Consider the following 24,057-nt stretch of genomic DNA (forward strand, 5'->3'; position numbering starts at 1 on the left):
CCCATGATTAAAGCTAAATAAACACAAATCACACCAAAAATGATTGACCCTCATGTTTTATTAAAATGTAAACAACAATAAAATATAATTGTAGTACATGTTCTTATTTTTAAGACTTCTAAGATGCTTTAAAAGATAAAAAATAGTTGGTATGCGCATCATGAACTGTACAAGAAAACACTGATCACAAGATATGAAAGGGAGGTGTAAGAGGAGAGAGAGTGTTTATAAGTGTGTAAGTAGCAGCCTTTGCAGAAGACATACTGTACACCAGGCATTGACACTCCTCTCAGTCAGTGAGTATATCATATTTAAGTTTAAAATATGTGTAGTTGTAAACATTAATTTGCAGTTTTTGGTTAAATTTGATTTAAGTCATTTTTAAGAATTAATTAACAGACTTTGGTTGTTTTTGTTTTGCCAGTTACTACCAATGAACTTCAGTGAAAAACCATATTGTACCAGTGAGTGGTGAGGTTCATCTAAAATATTGATGAGCATCTGTTTTCCTTGATATGCAATATTAAGTCGTGTTTAAAGTGGACATGTACACATACAATATCCTAGACATGTTTGTTTATTTCATGTTTTGAAGGCATTACAGTACGTGATATGAAATAAGTGTTGTTGTGTTCTTTTTCTCCCTGTCTTAGATCCAGAAAACACTCCCCCTTCATTGCTGGTGTTCATCGAGTGTAATAGGAAATCCATTGGTGTGCGTCACCTCTGCTGCCGGTATCCTGGGGGATACACTGCTCCCCTCTGCCTTCTTCTGCTAATCTAACCCCATCTGGGCATCAGCATGGATCTGACAGACATGGAATACATGAGCAGTGGCTGTGAAGGAAAAAACTGCAGCTTAGCATCAGGCTTCCAGGAAGACTGCTCAAACCAAGACTGCTACTGGGAGGAACCTATGTTTGGACTGATTGGGTTAGGTGGGTAGAAAACATAAATTTTAAGTATTTTAGAAGGTTAAAGCAACGTTAAGGACTACCTTAAATATTAGTGCCAAATCAAGATGGCCTACTGACTGTCTTCCTGATCCTCAGTCAAAATGGACACAAAATGAATATTATTGGAAGAAATGTATGTTGCGTGAATATAAAGAAACACATTTAAATTATTTGCACTATTGGGCACAATTACAATGGATTACAGAATGTTAAACTTGGATATTGTTATACTTTGATAAGTTTGAATGCTTCTTTTGAATCTGTCCCCAAAGAAAGAACTGGGGCAAAAATAACTGCTCTGTCATTGTTGTTCCATTTTACAGTATTATTAGAAAACTGAGAAACTGATTGCTATTTTCAGAGGAAATATTGTCTACTTTTAATGTAAGATTTTCAGTAACTAAACAATTTAGACAATCCACTGTCATTTCATTCATTGTTAAGTCTTCTGTTTGTAGGTGTAATGGCTTATAAAGCCCAAAAAACAGAACGATTCCCGAAAACGAAAAACGATTTGAACAAACTTTTGGGGAAACCAATACTCCCCTTTTGTTTTTGTTTTTTAATTTTCAGAGTGAATTCAGTTTTATCCAGTTTATTTAAAAAGCGCCAAAACAATGCTGTCTCAAGGCAATTTACAAAGTAATTTCAATCGAATCATACAGATGAAGATTTATCTAATCGTGAAACAGTATTTGAAAGAATCTGTAATCTGTGCACGATTTAACTAGACCAGGTATTGTCGTTTCCATAGTTGCCTCAAACTATGATTGTCCTAATGTTTAAAAAGTATTGAAAATGCTCTTTTGTTTTTTTACAATAAGATGTTTCACAAATATAAAACTGTGTTTCAGAGTCCCTGTTCATTGTAGAATAATCCAGTTCATGTTTGGTTTACGTATTTTAGATTCTAATCTAGAGGCCATTGAATGTAGTCCAAACTCATTAAAAACAGGGAAATAGCCCTTTAGTTTAGAGCAAATAGCTTGAAGCAGATGGCAGCTTTAGCAATGTTAGCAGTTAATGGTTAGCCAGCCACTGTATTCTCCCAGTGTTCTTCCCTGACAAATTACCCCTAGTTTGTAACTCTGTTGCATTTTCTTTTCCACCAAAACCCTCCCACATAAATAATTTAAAAGTGGTTGCAAAAGGCAACAACTCACTTACTAGGCTACTTTTCTTAAATTTTTTTATGTTAGAATATGAACAAGAGATAATCAAATGTCGTCCAGACTCACTTTGCAAATGCACCTTTTTTATTAGATATGTGTATATTGTACATTGTAAATTGTAAATTTGTATATTCTGTAATGCAAAAAGAGAACAAAAGAGCAAAGTGTACCGGAGTCAAATTCCTTGTTTGTATGCACGAACTTGGCAATAAAGCTGATTCTGATTCTGATTCTGATTAAAAAACTGTGAAATAGCCTCTAAATTTAGTCCTAATATGAAACGTTGCAGCAGAAACAACGGTCAGCATTTTTAGTTTTAACCGTTAGCCAGTTGCAACATTTTCACATTGTTTACAAATGGTTTGTCAAAGTTTCTTTTATCTACTGGGTCCTTAAAATGTCAGACAGCCCAAAGAGAAGACTTTACCAGTCAACTGTCCACACAACTACGTACCTCATTAACTAGTTCCTTCCTTACTTTACAAAAGAAGTCTTACTGCTGTAAAAATGTATCAAGGGACATTTGTCCAGATTTTTAATTGTATGGAGGTGCATGATTAATCAGATGGACTGGAAAAACCCTCTCCATCCTGCCCCTCATTTTTGTCTTAAACAAATAGTTCAGAAACTTGGAAGAGAGGTTTTGTGAGAACTTTAAAGGAGGGATGGCAATCAGTCTAGTTTTAAAGTCAATGAAATGATACTGTTGTTTTTAGGATTTAAAATTCCACCTGGTGTAATACCATAACTTACAGGTTGTTAGCAAATAATTTATCAGTTTATTAGGATTTTTCCTGGCTAAAGGAATATATTTAAATTCACAAATTCAGAAATAAAAAAAACATGCTGGTTGTTTAAAACACTTCAATCCACTTTCTTGTTTCAGTTTGTGTGACAGTGATTTATGTTCAACTGATGTTACTTGGCCTTCTTGGGAACATATTAACCATACTGGTGGTCTGCCTCCGTCCACACATGAGAAGCTCTACTTACCTGTACCTGAGCAGCATGGCCGTCAGTGATCTGTTGATTCTCCTTCTACTTCCGCTGGATCTCTATAAGGTACAATCAGGGTACACTCTTGTTTGCATGCTTGTTCTGTCTGCATGCAGCCAGGATCTTGTTACAAAATGTTTTTCTGAAGGAGCATCTTTCCTGTTTGAAAGAAAGTAACAACGTACCACATCCAACTCATGTTGGAAATTGTGGTCTTACCAGTGATGGTTGTTTAAACTAGTTATTGTTGCTGTCCCCTCAGGGAGAATCCCTCAAAATTAGGTTTTGCTGCTCTCAAATGTTCAGTTATACTCAAAGTGGTTTTGAATCATTTTATCGTTTCCTCTGTACAACTACAATTACAGTCCATGGCAAAGGTTTTCATACCCTTTAAATGTAGGTTTTAAGGGTATGAAAATAAGTATTGGGGTTTAAATTGAAATCGATTTTGCTGATAGTCATTGTGAAGAAAAATGATACAGGTCTTTAAGAAATTTTCACAAATAAAAAGCTGAAAAGCCTTGCATTTATTGCATTCAGCTCCCCTGAGTCAATACTTGGTAGAACGACTTTTGCTGCAATTACAGCTGCAGGTCTACAATTATATACCTGCAGCTGTAATTAAAGATGCTCTCTATCCAATTCTACAGTTAGATTGGATAGAGAGCATGTGTAAACGTCAATTTTCAATACTTGCCACTGGTGGTTGCCACTGGTTTTAAGTCTTGGCTTTGACTGGGCCATTTTAACCCATGAATAATCTTTGATCTAAAACATTCCAGTGTGGATCTGGCTGTATATTTAAGGTTGGTGTTTTTCAGCAAGGTGAACTCCAGTACAGTCTTTGTTTTTAAAACATCTTGTCCTACATTTTTGGACTAGGAATCTGTGTCCAGAGGACAGGAGCTGAAACTCTTTGTGAAGGGGATGGGAGGTGTCAATTAAAAGGAAATACGCTGTACCTGCCTGCTGTACAGAGATGAGACTGATTGTTGGGACTCTCAGTCAGTCTGGACAACACATTAACTATCTGCAAAAAGGAAATTTCTCTTTCAAAGCTGTATGACCAAACCATGACACCAAAGAAAAGGATAAAACAGATTTGATAAAAGAGAGCCAATTTGGTCTCTATTAAAATGGTAGAACTTTTTAGACACAATAGACGCTGATGAGCCTTTTTGCACACAGCCTCACAGGTACCGTCAAAGTCCAATTTATCATCTACAACAGTCCCAATATATTTGTAGGAATGCACACTCTCGATGGCATGACCTTTAATTAAAGTTTGTGATTGTGAAGTTTCCTTTTAAAAGTAAGGGTCATGTCTTTGGTCTTATCTGCGTTCAGTTGGAGGCTACACTCTTCACACCATTGAACAAGGTCATTAGTCACTGGACAGTGTGTGCTTTCATTCTCCTGAAGAATACTGCTCCTTTCCATTCATTGTTCCAGCACTGCTCCACTCCTCTCTACCTCGCTCTGCTGTGTCACGGTGTGACATTTTGGACTTTGGTTTTGTTGGTTTTGGTCTCTTGTGATGGTTTATTTTGTCTAGATGTTTCTATTTTGGTTTTTGTATCATGTTTATTAGTTTGTTTTCCTCTACTGCCTCCTAGTGTTGTTGGTTTCCTCTCACCCTTGTTCCTTTAGTGTTGCCTTACTTAGAATAGTTTCATGATTATTGTGATTTTCATAGTTCTGTATCTTCCTTGGATTCTCTGTGTTTATTTATGTTAGGTCAGCTTTAGATTTTGGTTACATCTTTGCTTGTCCTCACGTTCCCTGCTTGGTTCTAGTTTATTTAGTCAGTGTGGTTTTAGGTTTGTTTACTTTTGTATCAGGATTCCTCCAGTTTTTTCTGTTTCCTTTAGTTCTTGGTTTTTTCTTGATTTTTTATGCTTTGATTCTGTTTTATCTTTGTCTATAGTTTCCGTGTAGGTCTGTTTCACTGTTTGTTAATTAGTCCTTTTCCTCATGTCTTAGTCTTATTAGGTTCACCTGCTCCCTCTGTCTCCCTGCGTCCACGTCACACCTGTTCCCAGTTTCTTTGATTATCTGCCCTTTGTTCCCCCCTCATGTCTCTCTGTATTTTAATTGGTCTGTGCTCTGTGTTCCCTGCTGGTTCCTTGTGTTCGTCACACCTCGTTCTCGTCTATGATTATGCTTAGTTTTGCTACGCCTTGCCTTGGGAAACCTGCAGTGATGTTTGTAAGCTTTTGTATCTGGACTCTGGCTCATTCCTGCAGTGTTTTTGCTACGTTTTTTTGACCTTATAAATAAACCTATGAATTACAAAGATGATCCTGCCAAGCTCTTGTCTGCACTTTGGTCCGATCCAAAACCACAACGTGACATGCTGGGCACGAAGCCTGTTGTGTTACCATTGACAGCTGGAGGTGTGGCTTCAAGCTGTCAGCTGACCACACACAAGGCCAATCAGTGAACCGCAGTTTGTTCACATCAAATGTATTTACATATATTATTATTATTATTATATTATATTTATTTACATATTATTCCATATCATTTACCCAGAGAGTTCACCAGTGTTATTTTGGCAACAGTTTACGTTCCACCTTCCACTGTTGCTGACACTACATGTGATGCCATCAGCTCAGTTGTTGCTGAGCTACAGACACAAAACCCCAATGCTTTTGTGGCAATTTCTGGTGATTTTAACCATGCATCACTCTCTGCTACATTTCCAACGTATTAACAGTTTGTCAGCTGCTCTACCAGAGAAAACAAAACATTGGATTGTTTTATGCAAATGTCAGGGACTCATACATCTCTACAGCAAGACCTCCTCTAGGCAAATCAGATCACAATCTTGTTTTTCTCCACTCGAAATATAAGCCCCTTGTTCAGAGGCAACCTGTAATAAAGAGGACTGTGAGAAAATGGTCACAGGAAGCTGAAGAAGTTCTGCAAGGTTGCTTTGAGGCTACAGACTGGGACGCACTGTGCCAGCCACATGGAGAGGACATCAATGCCATGACTGAGTGTGTAACCGACTATATAAACTTCTGTGTGGATCACATCATCCCCACCAGAACAGTAAGATGCTTCCCCAATAACAAACCCTGGATCACCAGTGACCTGAAGGGCCTGTTTAACAAGAAAAAAAGAGCCTTCAGAGAGGGAGACAGAGAATTATTAAGGAGTTTACAGAAGCAACTTAAAGTCAATTCAATTCAATTCAATTCAAAAATACTTTATTAATCCCAAAGGGAAATTAAATGTTGTTATAGCTCATATTATGAAGGTTTGCTCAAAGAGTCGTTGTAGATGCTGATGGCTGTGGGCAGGAAGGATCTCCTGTAGCGCTCCGTCTTACAGCAGATCTGAAGAAGCCTCTGACTGAAGACACTCTGTTGTTGTAGGACAGTCTCATGAAGAGGATTCTCAGGGTTCTCCATAATGTTCTTCATTTTATGAAGAATCCGTCTTTCCACAATGATCTCCAGAGGTTCCAGAGGAGTCCCCAGAACAGAGCCAGCCTTCTTTATCAGCTTGTTGAGCTTTTTTAAGTCCCTGGCTCTGATGCTGCTTCCCCAGCAGATGATGGTAGAAGAGATCACACTTTCCACAACAGACTTATAGAAGATATGCAGCATCTTGCTGCAAACACCAAAGGACCTAAGCTTCCTCAAGAAGTACAGTCTGCTCTGTCCCTTCTTCTGGATGACTTCACAGTAGCATCTCCACTCCAGTCTGTTGTCCAGGTGAACACCGCGGTATTTATACTCCTCCACCACCTCCACCTCTTCTCCCATGATGGAAATAGTTTTTGACCTATTGCTGTTTCTCTTAAAATCTACAATCATCTCCTTTGTTTTAGTCACGTTCAAGATGAGATGATTGTTTCCACACCATGCCACAAAGCGGTCCACCACCTTCCTGTACTCAGCTTCTTGTCCATCTCTGATCCACCCCATGACTGCAGAATCATCCGAGTATTTCTGCAGATGACAGGAGTCTGTCTTGTACTGGAAGTCTGAGGTGTACAGAGTGAAAAGGAATGGTGAGAGTACAGTCCCCTGTGGTGCTCCTGTGCTGCTGACCACCTGGTTAGACTCATAACCCTTCAGTCTCACAAACTGTGGTCTGTTTGTCAGGTAGTCTTTGATCCAGGAGATTGTTGAGGCCTCCACCTGAGTCTTCTGGAGTTTCTGACAAGGCAAATCAGGTTGGATTGTATTAAATGCACTGGAGAAATCAAAGAACATGATCCTCACAGTGCTGCTGGCTTTGTCCAGATGACAGTGGGTTTGTTGAAGCAGGTGTATGATGGCATCTTCAACTCCAACTCCACAGCGATAAGCAAACTGAAGGGGTGAGCCAACAGGAGTCTCTCTAGGACCTTCATGATGTGAGATGTCAGGGCAACAGGTCTATAGTCATTGAGGACTGATGGGTGAGTTTTCTTTGGTACCGGAACAAGACAGGTGGTCTTCCTCAACACCGGAACCTTCTTCTGGTAAGATAAGATAAGAGACAACAAGGAGGTGTACAAGAAGATGCTGGAGAACAAGCTCCAGCAAAATAATATCAGAGATGTGTGGACAGGGATGAAGAAGATCACAGGCTTCAAGCAGAAGGATGATCAGACCGATGGAGGTCTGGACAGAGCCAATGAACTGAACACATTCTTCAATAGGTTCAGTTCAGAAACAAGCTTCGCATCCTCCTCTCCTGCTCACAGCCAAACAGACATCCCACCCTCCTTTGACCCACAGCTGTCCAGTAACATCTCAAATTTTTTATCTTCCACCTCAGCCATAGACCCTTCTGCTTCTACATGTTTGCCTTCAACCATATCAGAAGATGCTGATGCTTCCTTTGCTTCCCCCTTCCACCTGTGTGTCTCAAGAAGTCAGGTGAAGAGACAACTGGAGAGACTGAATCGGAATAAGGCTGCAGGTCCACACCATGTCAGCCCTAGAGTCCTGAAGGTCTGTGCAGAGCAGCTCTGTGGGATTCTGCAGCACCTCTTCAACCTTAGCCTGGCCCAGAAGAAGGTTCCAGTGTTGTGGAAGACCTCCTATCTTGTTCCGGTACCAAAGAAAACTCACCCATCAGTCCTCAGTGACTATAGACCTGTTGTCCTGACAACCCACATCATGAAGGTCCTAGAGAGACTCCTGTTGGCCCACCTGATTAAGCAAACAGTAAACCATCAGGACCCCCTTCAGTTTGCTTATCGCTGTGGAGTTGGAGTTGAAGATGCCATCATACACCTGCTTCAACAAACCCACTGTCATCTGGACAAAGCCAGCAGCACTGTGAGGATCATGTTCTTTGATTTCTCCAGTGCATTTAATACAATCCAACCTGATTTGCTTTGTCAGAAACCCCAGAAGACTCAGGTGGAGGCCTCAACAATCTTCTGGATCAAAGACTACCTGACAAACAGACCACAGTTTGTGAGACTGAAGGGTTGTGAGTCTAACCAGGTAGTCAGCAGCACAGGAGCACCACAGGGGACTGTACTCTCACCATTCCTTTTCACTCTGTACACCTCAGACTTCCAGTACCAGACAGACTCCAATCATCTGCAGAAATACTCGGATGATTCTGCAGTCGTGGGGTGGATCAGAGATGGACAAGAAGCTGAGTACAGGAAGGTGGTGGACCGCTTTGTGGCATGGTGTGGAAACAATCATCTCATCTTGAACGTGACTAAAACAAAGGAGATGATTGTAGATTTTAAGAGAAACAGCAATAGGTCAAAAACTATTTCCATCATGGGAGAAGAGGTGGAGGTGGTGGAGGAGTATAAATACCTCGGTGTTCACCTGGACAACAGACTGGAGTGGAGATGCTACTGTGAAGTCATCCAGAAGAAGGGACAGAGCAGACTGTACTTCTTGAGGAAGCTTAGGTCCTTTGGTGTTTGCAGCAAGATGCTGCATATCTTCTATAAGTCTGTTGTGGAGAGTGTGATCTCTTCTACCATCATCTGCTGGGGAAGCAGCATCAGAGCCAGGGACTTAAAAAAGCTCAACAAGCTGAAAGCTGGCTCTGTTCTGGGGACTCCTCTGGAACCTCTGGAGATCATTATGGAAAGATGGATTCTTCATAAAATGAAGAACATTATGGAGAACCCTGAGCATCCTCTTCATGAGACTGTCCTACAACAACAGAGTGTCTTCAGTCAGAGGCTTCTTCAGATCTGCTGTAAGACGGAGCGCTACAGGAGATCCTTCCTGCCCACAGCCATCAGCATCTACAACGACTCTTTGAGCAAACCTTCATAATATGAGCTATAACAACATTTAATTTCCCTTTGGGATTAATAAAGTATTTTTGAATTTGAATTGAATTTCATCCCTACTCACCCCCGATGGGACAACCTGACAAGCAAGGAACAAGAAAGCCAACACTGGGGTAGAAAGCCAGTAATGGAAACGGGTTGAGCGGAGCAGGCCAAAGTATAGCCCTTGGAAAAGGGGTATGACAACAACAGAATCATCTGAATATTTTATTATGAACCTGTTCTCATGGCTGCTCTGGCACATGTTAGTATATGGAATAAAAAGCAAATGTGACAGCACACAGCCCTGAGATGATCCAGTGGAAATATATTTGAAATCTGAGAGAGAGTTGTTAACTCTCACTCTCTGTGTCCTGTTCATTAAAAAATCTAGAATCCAACCCAGCAGATTGTTACTTAAATTAAACTGTTCAGGGAACCTTTGAATTAAAATCTGCCGTTAAATTGTATTGAAACCAGAGCGAATGATACGCTGCAGCCTGCCCTTGTCCCTGATGGTGGCAGCAGCGTACCAGATGGTGATGGAAGAGGTGAGCATGGACTCAATGATGGTGGAGTAGAAGTGCACCATCACTGTCTTTGGCAGGCTGAACTTCTTCAGCTGCTGCAGAAAGTAGGTTCTCCACTGAGCCTTCTTGGTGAGGGAGGTGATGTTCAGCTCCAACCTGAGATCATGATGGTGCCCAGGAAACAAAAGAAGTCCACAATGGTGACTGGAGAGTCACACAAGTTGATGGGGGTGGGTCGGGCTGTGCTCTTTCTGAAGTCCTTGATCATGTCTATTGTTTTCAGAGCGTTGAGCTCCAGACTGTTCTGGCTGCACAAGCTCACCATATGGTCAATCTCCCTCCTGTAGGCTGACTCATCTCCCCCAGAGATGAGCCCATTGAGGGTGATGTCATCTGCAAACTTCAGGAGCTTGAGCGACTGGTGACTGAAGGTGCAGCTGTTGGTGTACAGGGAGAAGAGCAGAGGGGGAAGAACACAGCCTTGAGGAGAACTGGAGCTGATGGTCCTGGGATCAGAGACATGTTTTCCCAGCTTCACGTGCTGCTTCCTGTCAGGAAGTTCGTGTTTGTCCTGGCATAGGTTCCTGAGGAGGCCAGGTACTGCAGAATGTAGTGAAGGGCCATGTTTATTGTATCATCCACAGACTTGTTGTCTCTGTAGGCAAACTGCAGGGGATCCAGAAATGGTTCTGTGATGGATTTAAGATGGGTCAACACAAGGTGCTCAAAGGACTTCATTACCTCTGAGGTCAGGGCAACAGCTCTGAAGTTTTTTAGTCCTTGTTTTTTTGGGACAGGGATGATGATGGAGGGTTTGAAGCAGGCTGGCACCTGGCATGTCCCCAGTGAGGTGTTAAAAATGTCTGTGAACACCGAAGACAGCGGATCAGCTCAGTGCTTCAGGGTGGATGGGGAGACACGGTCCAGTCCAACTGCTTTGAGGGGTTTCTGCCACTTAAACAGTCTATTGACTTCCTTCTCTGAAATGTAGAGGGGTCGGGGTGGAGTGGGTGGAGCTGGCCAACCCTGAGGAGAGAGGGGAGGAAATGCTGACCCGGGGTTGAGGCTGAGTGGAGGAGTCACGGGGGATGGTGACCAATTGACTCTCAAAGCAACAGCAGAACTGGTTTAGCGCATTTGCAAGGCGAGAGTCATTGATGGAGTGGGGGGCTTTGGGTTTATAGTTACCGCCAGATAATTTCCCCTGTCGAGGTCAGCAGCTCCCCATCCCCACAGTAAGCTGCTTCTTTCTCCTGCGGCACAAGGTTTGCCAGAATCGTTTTGAGAATTACTTCTCCATGGCTTCTCTGAACTCCTAGGTTGTCCTGGTGCCAAGTGCACTGATGATAACCCTTAAGCCTGAACATGGCATCATTACATCACTATGAACAATCTGTGACTGACACAGAAGTCCAGCAACAAAACACTTTGCTGGTTCAGATTGTGGAGGCCATTTATTTCATTCACACCCCACCAGGTGTCACTGTCGTTACCCACATGGGCGTTGAAGTCCTCCAGTAGAAATACAGAGTACTTGAGAAGGGGACAGTCAAGGACATGGACATGGTCCGAGCACCAAAGTATAAACCAACAAGGAGCAATGAGAAATGGGATAAATAGCAGGGGAAACAGGTGAGAAGCATGACTCTGAAGAGCAGGTAGCAGATGGACTGCTTGAGCTTTATTGCAGGGTGGCTGAGAGAGACTAATAAACCTGAGTGAAACTGCATGGAAGTAAAAGAAACCCCAAAGGAAACATCTAATACAGAGCTAACAGAAGAAACACAAAATAAACAGAGAACATAAAATGACTAGGAAATAAAAGAATAATCTAAAAATGAAAACTCTAAGCAATATTGAACAGTGGGAACTGAAGTAATGAATAAAGAAAGCAATATTTAAAGACCACATTAACTGGCAGGGAAAAAGTCCAAATAAACACACAAAAAGAAAATCAAAAACTCAAAACCCTCCAAATCATGATAAAAACTACTGGTACTACTATTATAACTGAAACCTGCTTTAAGATAATTGTCTTAAACCTCTCCACAACTTTCTCTCTGCTGTCTGATATGTTCCTTGGACTTTACAGGTCCTTCTCAAACAATTAGCATATTGTGATAAAGTTCATTTTTTTCCATAATGTAATGATGAAAATTTAACATTCATATATTTCAGTTAGTGTGCAATGAATATAAAATATATGAATGTTAAATTTTCATCATTACATTATGGAAAATAATGAACTTTATCACAATATGCTAATTTTTTGAGAAGGACCTGTATAATGCTGTTTACTCAGAATTGTTCTCTAACAAACATCTAAGGCCTTCACAGTACAAGAATAAATTACACACAGTTGGACACTATTTACTGTTACCTCTGAAAGTAACTTTAGTTTTCCTTTCCGTTGTCGCTACATGTATGCTCCGTATAAATGATTGCAAAGTGAACATAACCTAACAGTCCACTGTTGCTACATGCTGGTCCAGAAGGAAAAATTGCTGCAAGTCACTGACTCAATGCAATCTGCTGGATTTCTTAATTAATTTGAGTAGTAAATTGAACTAGAATCAAACTGGAATATAGGTAATTGATGTGGAATCTGTCTATATGATTGGATTGAACTGACTTCTTTGGTAAAGTGCCTTGAGACAACATCTGTTGTGAATTGGTGCTATATAAATAAATAAACTGAATGGAACTGTGTTGTATCAAAGTAAACTGGTTGGAATACAAATGTATGCCATACCTTTTTGATTTTTATTTGTAAAAAAATCGGTCCTTTTCTTTTCACTTTTCCTTTCACTTCCACTTATTAATTATTGGGTTAGCTAATCAGACGTATCCTTTTGTGTCCCCCAGCTCTGGAGACCCAGACCATGGCCCCTGGGTGACCTCGCCTGTAAGCTGACTATGTTCCTCTCAGAGTGCTGCACCTTCTGCACCATCCTTCACATCACCTTCCTCTCCTTGGAGAGGTACCTGGCTGTGTGCTGGCCGATTACAGCTAAGACAGTGGTAACACGCCGCAGAACCAGGGTCATTATTGGCTGCCTGTGGCTAGGCGCGGCTGTCAGTGCTTCACCTGTTTTAGTTATGGTCGGAGTGGAGGACGTTGGGGGAGAGGAGTTTGGACTCAGTCAGTGGAGGGAGGAAGGAGGATGGGTGGGCAGAGAGGGAGAACAAGGAGGAATAATGAAGAGTGGAGGGGAAAGAGAAGGTGCACTCATGGCTTTGCTGGATCCACGATTAGAGGAAAAAAACCTGGAAGAGAAAGAGAAAGAAGGATGGGGTGAAGATGCCACAACGTTTAAATGGTTTGAAGACAAAAACAGCAGATCAAAAGAAGAAAGTGAATGGCAACGAGGAAATATAACCAAAATGAAAGATGAAAAAGAAGCTGAGGAAGCCAATGAGGAGGAAAGGAAGATTGAATTTGAGAAAGATCAGCAAAACAAAAAAAAAGAAGATGAGGGAGGAGGAGAAGAAGAAAGAGCAGATGGAAGCCGTGGCGGAGAGATTGACAGGAGAGAATGTCGCTGTACACAATACGCCAAATCCTCAGGTCTCTTTTCAGCCATGATGATTCTCTCCAACTTGTACTTCCTGGTTCCCCTTTGCATCCTTGGCCTGGTGTATACCCTAATTGGACGGACACTGTGGCTCCGTCCAAAGAGCAGCAGAAGAGATCAGAGTCACCGAAGCACTGTGAAGATGTTAGGTGAGAAAACACCATAGACTGTACATTACAGACTTACTGATTTGAGACCAATTTTTGTTAAGCTTTGACCTACTGGTTTAGGCAATTCCAATTCCTCTTTAAGAAGTAAAATTAACATTATTCAAAACATTACCCACCACATCCCACTATGTGTATCTGAGCTCAGTAATTGTTAACCAGGCTTTTACTAATTTAGAACAAGGACAACATGGTTCAGAGCTAAAATTTTAAACCGGGGAACCAATTAGGCGTCAGTTCCACTACTCTCATTGAAGAAATATTAAATATAAATATTTAAGAAGAAAAACAATTTATTTTTGTAACTATGTATATACAGTGGTTTTACAAAAGGGAAAGACGTGGTTGAATTGGTGCAAATATGCATGGTATTGATCTGAGCACACTAACTGTTAATTGTTCATCTGAGTCACAATCTGGGGAAAGAAACTGTCTCTGTGGCAGCTGGTTTTTTCAAAAAGCGCTCTGTAGCACCGACCTCAGGGTACAAGTCAATATGTTTTGTGTTCAGGATGTGTGAGGTCTGCAGAGATCTTAACTACCCTCTTCCTGATCCTAGACATGTACAAGTCCTAGATGGAGGGAAAGTCAGCTGCGATAATCCTCTCTACAGACCTAACTGTTCATAGTTTGGACCTATCCTGTTTTTCTGGATAAGCCAAACCGAACAGTAATGGACAAACACAGGAAAGATTGAATAATGAAGGTATAGAAGATGACCAGCACTTCATGTGGAAGGTTGTACTTCTTGAGTTGTCCCAGGAAGTAGTCTTTGCCTTCTTTGAAGCAGTGTCCATGTGTGAGGACTCAAAAACAATAAAACTCACTCAAACAGGTTTAATAATCTTCCAAAGAGAGGACACACGTCACAGCATAAGTCTGAACAGGATGTTGTGCCACAGTAGGGCAGTCAGCAGTCTTTATAGCACACTCTTATGGGCTGGCATCTCTCCACACTCATTTGGTGACCGTAGACAAGCCCATTTGGCAGGTGTTTACTACAATTTAGGCATGGGGGAATAACATATACTGCCCATTCTGTGTTATCTTCTGCAGGTCAAATTCTTCCTTGAGACAGAAGTTGTAAAACTGAGCTGAGTGTTTTTCCAATAAGACCAATAATTTAATTCACTATGTTGCATAAGCATGGGGGGTGTTCTCCAAACGTCCAACCTCGCTTGGTTTAAAGTACAGTACAGACCAAAAGTTTGGACACACCTTCTCATTCAAAGAGTTTTCTTTATTTTCATGACTATGAATATTGTAGCTTCACACTGAAAGCATCAAAACTATGAATTAACACATGTGGAATTACATACTGAACAAAAAAGTGTAAAACAACTGAAAATATGTCTTATATTCTAGGTTCTTCAAAGTAGCCACCTTTTGCTTTGATTACTGCTCCGCACACTCTTGACATTCTGTTGATGAGCTTCAAGACGTAGTCACCTGAAATGGTTTTCCAACAATCATGAAGGAGTTCCCAGAGATGCTTAGCACTTGTTGGCCCTTTTGCCTTCACTCTGCGATCCAGCTCACCCCAAACCATCTCGATTGGGTTCAGGTCCGGTGACTGTGGAGGCCAGGTCATCTGGCGCAGCACCCCATCACTCTCCTTCTTGGTCAAATAGCCCTTACACAGCCTGGAGGTGTGTTTGGGGTCATTGTCCTGTTGAAAAATAAATGATGGTCCAACTAAACGCAAACCGGATGGAATAGCATGCCGCTGCAAGATGCTGTGGTAGCCATGCTGGTTCAGTATGCCTTCAATTTTGAATAAATCCCCAACAGTGTCACCAGCAAAGCACCCCCACACCATCACACCTCCTCCTCCATGCTTCACGATGGGAACCAGGCATGTAGAGTCCATCCGTTCACCTCTTCTGCGCCGCACAAAGACACGGTGGTTGGACCAAAGATCTCAAACTTGGACTCATCTGACCGAAGCACAGATTTCCACTGGTCTAATGTCCATTCCTTGTGTTCTTTAGCCCAAACAAGTCTCTTCTGCTTGTTGCCTGTCCTCAGCAGTGGTTTCCTAGCAGCTATTTTACCATGAAGGCCTGATTCACACAGTCTCCTCTTAACAGTTGTTCTAGAGATGTGTCTGCTGCTAGAACTCTGTGCGGCATTGACCTGTTCTCTAATCTGAGCTGCTGTTAACCTGCGATTTCTGAGGCTGGTGACTATGATGAACTTATCGTCCACAGCAGAGGTGACTCTTGGTCTTCCTTTCCTGGGGCGGTCCTTATGTGAGCCAGTTTCTCTGTAGCGCTTGATGGTTTTTGCGACTGCACTTGGGGACACTTTCAAAGTTTTCCCAATTGTTTGGACTGACTGACCTTCATTTCTTAAAGTAATGATGGCCACTCGTTTTTCTTTACTTAGCTGCTTTTTTCTTGCCATAATACAAATTCTAACAGTCTATTCAGTAGGACTATCATCTGTGTACTGTATCCACCTCCTGCACAACACAACTGATGGTCCCAACCCCATTTATAAGGCTTGAAATCCCACTTATTAAACCTGACAGAGCACACCTGTGAAGTGAAAACCATTTCAGGTGACTACCTCTTGAAGCTCATCAACAGAATGCCAAGAGTGTGCGGAGCAGTAATCAAAGCAAAAGGTGGCTACTTTGAAGAACCTAGAATATAAGACATATTTTCAGTTGTTTCACACTTTTTTGTTCAGTATATAATTCTACATGTGTTAATTCATAGTTTTGATGCCTTCAGTGTGAAGCTACAATATTCATAGTCATGAAAATAAAGACAACTCTTTGAATGAGAAGGTGTGTCCAAACTTTTGGTCTGTACTGTATTTAAAAAATGACTCCAGGTGAGGGATCCATGTCTTCTGTAATACAGTGACATAAGAATACCAACCTACGTTTATGAACAAGCAGATTCCGTATCTCCTCTCTTTTTCCCAGAGAACTCAGTGCAGCGGTCCCCCCGAAACAACTGAAGCTCAGCATCTGTAGTCTGGGGTTCCGGTGAAAAAGAGCGACAGATCTGCAGGTGTCTGAGTTTTTAAAGTTGAGAAGCAGCAGTTCGTCCATTTTATTAGCCAGGTGGCATGAGGGCAAGGGTGTATGGAGACCCTGTTCCTGAGGTTTCAAGAGTGCACCTGCCAGTTTACCTGATCTGCAACTCTCGGAAATCCCATAGAGATCCAGTGCGATGCCAACCAAGATCTTAGTCAATGTTAAATAGGCAAAAATGCCTGGACAGGGATGATTGATGTTAAGGAGTTCCTCTCTAGTCAAAGTGACCACAGAATAGTGACAGATAGCCGCCACGTAAATCACATTATTAGGTCCTTAGTAGACATTGATTGCATGCAGAGGAGGGAATTCAGCCATTTGGTTTAGGTTTGTTGGACCAGGAACACATCTAAACGTTTCAGGATGCTGTGTTTTGAGAACTGGAGAAAGCTCTGTTTAAAACTGTCTTTTGCATCTTACATTTGTAATTGCCACGATTAGCACATTTATCATTTCTGTCATTACTGTCATCCCTTACCTTAATTATCTTAAAATGATACAGAGTAAATGCTCAAACAAATAGGTCAGAGCAACTTTCTGTAACATGTTTAGCCTTTAGCTGTCTACTGAAGTCGTTTCTGTGTCAGTTTGCTCATTTGTCAATTTGATGACAGGTCCCCAAGACGTGTATAAATTGACATCCTCTAGGACAAAACTCCTTTTGGCGCCCATAAAATGACCAAAACGGTGTACAGTATGTAACCTGTATACATAATACAGAAAGAGCAAAATGACCAGCATCCACTGAGTCTTGCTCTTTCATAGCAACCTTAATGAACTGCCAATATAGCTCCGTAGAAACTGTTTCCTTTTAAAAAGCTTCTTACATCTCTCTTCTTCCTCTGACTTTGTAAACATCTAACTGATACTGAAAATATCTATGATGTGATGAAGGTTATGTTTATGCGTTTAGAAAACTATTGAATTTGTTTTCTCCGAGCACACGGTCAAGTTGTAAATCAACTGATTCTGGTTACCAGCCTTTTGGTGAATCTCAGCAGCATATGAATATTTACAGCATGGATGTGACCAGTGTGTAAAACAACCTGACTAACTGTACGGAGCTTTTGTATTAGCTAAATCCAAAATGATAGCTTTTATTGTTGGAATGGGTGAGATAAATTTGTGCATATAGAACCATCTTTAAGTTATGCACTGAGCAAGAAGAGTGAGGAGTGGAGTCAAATTGTCTTCAGTTAGCATAACACTGTGGTCTTTGGGCTAAGAGAACTGCATCATAATGAAAACTTTGTTCATGAGGTTGATTTGGCAGTCAGTAGTCATTCAATGTGAAAGGCTCACCGACAGTTGATTTGGCCCTTTCATGACCAAAGACAACATGCAACATTCTGCATTGGCAGAACGTTTTCTGGGAAATTCTTGTAGTGTGACTGCTGCTGTGACCAATAACTCTCTAGTTATCTAATTATCCTCTTTTACCCAATCAAGCATCCTGATCCTCTTCATCGTCAATTTATAATCCAAATGTAATGATAAGCGGATTTAAACCAGAACTGGTTATCTAGTTGTTTGCACCATTATTCTACTCCTTTAAGTCAGCTGCAAATAGAAATTTCAAGAAGATAAACTTTAAAAGTAATTTTGAGAATGCCATATGGAATAGTCTACATTTCATAAAGACCAGAAGACTTGGTCTTTTGGATTTTAGTCTTTTTACTAAAGATCAGAAGGCACACACAAAAATACTTAAGGACAGTTATTATCCACAAGCTGTCAGACTACTGAACTCTGGACAATAATACTGCACTAAACCACATTTGTGACACTTTATTAGCTTATTGCTGCTACACTATGTATACTTTTTTATCGTATGCTATTATTACTTTTTGTTTTTATAGCGAGTTGATTGTTTCTTCTTATCTCAAGCATTTCATTGTATACTTAACCTGCATATGACAAATAAACCATTAAAGAAAGAATAAAGAAAGAAAACATGCCAGCTTTTGAAAACTGCACAGAATATATCTCCTTCCTAGAAATTATGACCACATAAGGCTAAAATTTTAAATATTGCCTCAGCAACCAAATAATCAAGAGATTGAGGCTGAATATATGTTATTTTTTAAAATTACCTTCTTTGTATAGGTCTGTGCAGAATTTTCCAGTTCAGATTTGATCAGTCTAACTATTTAGGATTGTGAACTCACTCATTAAGACTGTAAAACAACCCTGCAGATTAGCACACTGTGAAACTCCAAAGTAGATGCTAACTTTAGTGTTGCTAGCAGCTAATGGTCAGACAGCAACTGTAATATTACAGTGCTTGAGAATGTTTTGAATCCTGTCTATCATTCTGTCATTGTTGCTTTTTAAACTGATTTCCTCAAATGCTGCCACATATGATTTAACATTGGTAAAATCTTTAATGATTTTGTAACTGAGTGTTACTGGGCAGCCTGATGATAAATATGTATTAGTCTGCGTCAACATAACTGTGTAACAACTCAAGAACTATGGAGGACCGACTTCCACTCTTACTTTCACATCTTATTGTATTTTGAAGTACAGATGATCAAATCCAATGCATTAAAACTGATAATGGCTTTCTCGTTTTGGTTACACACAACCATCGGAAGGAGATGTTAATTACAGGTTAGCCAGTGTCACAAAATGTACTAATTGTTTATATCTTATTTGTCACAGTTTATTTGTTTCCCCTGAGTTCCCAAAATGCAGCCGAACTATAGATTTAATTGTGGTGGAGGCTTCTTCAGTGTCTTTGTAATTGTGTGTTCTTGGCTCAAGAGCTTTTTCATCTTTTAGCTCAAAATAATCAGTTCAAACAGATACAGGGTATGACGCTCAAAGCGCTCCCCTTTATATTTGGGACTCATAATAAAATCTTACACTTACACCAGATAAAGTTGCAATGCTGATGGACAAGAAATATTGTGGCATTTTATTACCACCAAGAAAACCCACAAACAGATTTGTTTGCAGTAAGCAGGTTATGCAAATATTTATAGAGACATTGAAATCTAAATTAGATGTCAAGGACCAAAAGATAATTTTTTTATTTTTAAAAAATGATCTGTAGCTGCTGCAATTTACCTAAAAAGTTTTAATAATTAGTATGTGTATTTTTTACTTTTAGATCACAGCAGTCTCTCAAATTCTTTTTCCTTTCCATCTTCACCAGGAGTGATCGTCTTGGCATTTGTGCTCTGCTGGCTTCCCTACCACGTTGGTCGGACCATATTATCTCTTTCTCTTGGCTCTGGTGCTGAGAGACAAGACATGGACACTACACCCCACTTTGCCACCAATGGCAGCGCCAGCAGCAAAGACATTTATATGGATCCGGAACACTTTGGCCACTCAGACTCTGATGCACATTTTGAGTCCCTCTCTAGCACTGAAAAGGTGGACGCTCTTCCAGAGTTACATAAAATTTTCTGTGACATGTGTGCCAAAGGCTCATTTCTAGAAAAAATTAAGTCAAAAGGTAAATTTCACAACAGTACTACATATAAAATGCCAAACAGGACAGCAGTTACTCTAAGCCCCCAAAATGTCAAACCAAGTCCCAAACCTGTGACTACCTCCACAAACACATACACTGTGACACCCTCTGATCTGTACATTTATACTCCACACAATGACACCCTCTTAAACAACACACACTCTCACCCTGACACTCGCATGTACTTTCTTTACTATCTGTCTCAGTATTTTAACCTTGTGTCGTCTGTCCTCCTTTACCTCAGCCCTGCTGTTAATCCGTTACTTTACAACCTGATGTCTGCCAGGTATAGACTGGCTGTTCAGAGCCTCATATACAAACACTCTCACACTCACCCTCACCGCCTGCGCACACTCACAGCTCGGCACTCTACAACCACTTTGTAATGTAACAGCAATGTTGCATTTACTCTTCTCTCCAGCACACCCCACAGGTTTAGGGTTTAAGTCTGTGGACTGGGATGGCATGGAAAAAGGATATTTTTATGTCTGGTGATTCATTTTTGTGTACATTTGGCCAAATGTTTTAGACGACCTATTTTCAGGTTTCTGGCAGAGGCTACCAGTTAGTTTGTTCTTTTTTTCCCTAAGGAAATACGTGAAGTGTGTAGGTGAAATAAAAACATAAATATAATAGTTCTGACCCCAGCTAACTTGAAATTACAAATCTCTAAACTCAAACTGAGACATGGAGAGTGAAGTTTAAGAAATGAACCAGGACAAAGAAAACATTATAATCAAAAGATCAAACAACAGTAAGAACTAACAAATATATTAAACTGGTTTTTAAAATTACCTGATAAGTTAAAAGGAAAAAAAAAAAAAAAAAAAAATCAAATATAACCCAAAATGGAAACAATCCTTACAATTACAATGATTCATTTAAAAGATTTTATGTGTCTTCAAATTTTTTAAGAAAGATGGAATATATTGGAATTTGGATATAATCAATTCATAATTTAATTCTCTTTAATGACGTTTCTGTGCCTTTTGGAGGACAAACCATCACAGATCCCCCGACACACTTTACAAATGACATGGTGTCCTTTTCAACATATTAATCCTTTGTTTCATACTAAATCCACCTTTTTATTGTTGAAAAGTTCCATCTTGGTCGCATCTGACCAAAGCACAGAGTACCAGTTAAATTCCCAGGATCGTTTCGCAAACCTTTATGTTTGTGATGGTAGGACAGAAAATACTTTTTTCTGGTATTATTCTCACATTAGCAGTTAGTAGGCAGACTGGGTGTAATGCTGTTTATGGTAACATGGTGATATCAGTATAACACCTGTTGCATTTCTTATTGAGCTTTGGCCATTTTGAAAGAGTGTGAAGGAGAACAATGAAGTAAAATTAGTGGCCATATGATGTGAACACAGAGGACATTATATGTTGAAACTGTAATGTACTGTAAATACAATTTACTTTGAGCTTATCTTTTTGCGGAAGTTGACTGGAGAGTTTGGGAGATTATTATTGAGAAATGCAAAGGGGGCATGCCCATTACCAGGGCGATCATCCGGCTGAAATCTTTGGACATTGCCAAGGAGTTAAACATACCCGCCACCGAGTTTAAAGCCATCATCGTTGTGGCTTTGCATTGCGGCGCAAAACCAGCCTTGCCCAGCACCTACTTGGGGGTGCAAACCCCTGTGTAAAAAAACACAGGGGTTTGCTAACCAAACTGTGTTTTTTTACATGCCTATATCTGTGACCCTGCACGAAAAAGCGTGAAGTCTGTTATTGTGAAGTCAACTGGAAATGAAAAGAGGCAGGTCACTGTCATGTTGGCTTGCCTGCCAGACAGGACAAAGCTGCCAACATATGTGGTTTTCAAACTCAAAACAGTCCCGAAAGCAGCGATACCAGCTGGCATCGTTGTACGTGCCCACGAAAAGGGCTGGATGGAGAGTTAACTTGTGGTAGACTGGCTGAAAGTGGTGGGGGGAACAAGGCACAGGACTCTCAGAAAAATGAGAAACATGACCCCCTTTCTGTATGAGGATGGGAATCGTTGGGGACTGTGTTCGGGGCGGGGATTCAGGGTAAGGGCCGGGGTCACCGGCTTCGGGCAGAGCCGGCTCTAGTCTGGGCTGGTTACTGGGGCGGTCTGCCTGTCTCCACCCCCGGAGGGAAGGGGACCACCTCCTAGGTCTAGGGACTGGTTGCCCCTGTGGGGTTTTGGCACCTGGACCTGGGAAAGTATGCATAGAGTATGTATGTGGAGTGTGAGTGAGTGTACGAAGTCCATTGTTGTTTGTCTTTACGTTAGGTGTGTGGGTGTGAATGTTTTTATGTGTACACATGAGGATGGGTATGTGTGATTGTGACTGTGTGCGCCTGTTTTTTGTGTCAGGTTAGGTCTTGGACTGCTCCCTGTCCTGGATCAGTTTCCTCCCTGCCACACTCCCTGCTGGTGGTTGGTGTCTCTGCCCACTGGTGTACTCGTGGTTCTTCCTGTCCGGGGCTGGGTGCTTTGGTGTGTGTCGGCTCACTCCCAGTGGCTGCTTGCCAGGATCTGGACCCATGGGCTCTGTCGGGCCTCTGCTTGGAGAGTGATATGTCCCGGGATCTTGGGTCTCTGGGTCCATGGCTGGATCTGCTCTGGCATAGACAGCTGCCAGCAGGGCCTGTGGGCTTGTCATTGCAGCCCTCTGGGACTCTCCCCTGCTCATCTCTGGAGGGATAGCTGTAGTCTCGGCAATGATTCTCTTGGGTTTCCTGTGCTCTGGGGGACCTTTGGATGTCTATGGCTCAGATCTCCTCTGTGTCTGTCCCGGGTCCAGGGGGGCAGGTCTGTGGCTCCTCACACTCACTATTGCATAATTATTTGGAGAAACCTATACACAAGCGCGCTCACACTCAGACTCACAGGTGTTTAGATTCTGGTGTTAACAGATACACGAATGTTTTATATTGAGCCGCATTTACCACCAATTACATCTTGCATTCATAAGTACCGTGCACTTTTCGGTAAAAAGGCTGTTATTATGTATGCTTCTGCAGGTTTAGAAGCAAGCCGGGTGTTATCTTGTAATCTCTTCATTCTTCTTTCTCTCCTCCATTCTTTTTTCCTTCTCTCCCTTTTTCCTTTTTGCCCCACCTCTCTCTCTCTTTCACGCTTCTTATTTTTTCCTTTTCATTTCTGTCTCTGTGTCCGTAACAATCGAAATAAAAGCAGTTTCTAACAAAGTTTCTTTTATAAATATTAAGCAGAGCATTTAAGAGTTAACTGTAATGCTCCACTTGTGAAAGTAAATCTGTTGGGCTTCTTCTTGGCACTCAGACAACAATTCTGAGCGCTTCTCTGTTGGACAGGATACGGTAAAAAAAAAAAAGAGAAACATGCTCATTATGAATGCCTTCCTCGGACACCTGATTGATGTGGTGAAAACTCAGGTGAGGAAGATGAACAGCGACTTAGTCATCATACCAAAAGGGATGACAAGCCAACCATAGGTGCTGGATGTGGTGGTTAACAAGCCTTTGAAGGATGACCTGGGCAAGAAGGACGCTCCTGTCCAGCCATCACATGCTCACACCTTCTGGAAAAATTCAGAAGCCAGCTGTACGTACGCTTTGTGAATGAATCCTCCAAACATGGGGTGAAGTGACACCAGAGAGCATAATTCGTGGATTTAAAAAGGGCTGCATATCAAATGCATTGGATGGTAGCGAGGACGAGGACGTTTAACAGAATAAACCTCATACAGACTGTTGAGACATTTAACGGGCAAAGTTCCCACAATTTGCATTGAAAGACTTAGATTAAATGTTTTATTACAGTTGTGTTTTGGCTACTGTTCAATATTGTTTAATTGCACAGATCTTTAATGCAATATTGTGTTGTTTTGTTTCTGTCATCTGCTT

At 41.2% G+C, this 24,057-nt stretch overlaps 1 protein-coding gene across 1 annotated transcript in view; it reads left to right on the plus strand.

Annotated features, from left to right (window-relative positions):
* The first annotated feature begins 817 nt into the window (after positions 1 to 817).
* The window catches only part of LOC124864899 (growth hormone secretagogue receptor type 1-like), a 36,856-nt gene continuing 13,616 nt past the window's right edge, over positions 818 to 24,057 (plus strand). Inside the window, exons 1-5 of the mRNA XM_047359859.1 lie at positions 818 to 938; positions 3,015 to 3,190; positions 12,776 to 13,265; positions 13,314 to 13,634; positions 19,862 to 20,085. Coding sequence (XP_047215815.1) covers positions 818 to 938; positions 3,015 to 3,190; positions 12,776 to 13,265; positions 13,314 to 13,634; positions 19,862 to 20,085 — 1,332 coding nt within the window. The remainder of the gene's footprint in view (positions 939 to 3,014; positions 3,191 to 12,775; positions 13,266 to 13,313; positions 13,635 to 19,861; positions 20,086 to 24,057) is intronic.

The sequence above is a fragment of the Girardinichthys multiradiatus genome, chromosome Y (assembly GCF_021462225.1).
Source record: "Girardinichthys multiradiatus isolate DD_20200921_A chromosome Y, DD_fGirMul_XY1, whole genome shotgun sequence".
NCBI classification, from domain to species: domain Eukaryota; kingdom Metazoa; phylum Chordata; class Actinopteri; order Cyprinodontiformes; family Goodeidae; genus Girardinichthys; species Girardinichthys multiradiatus.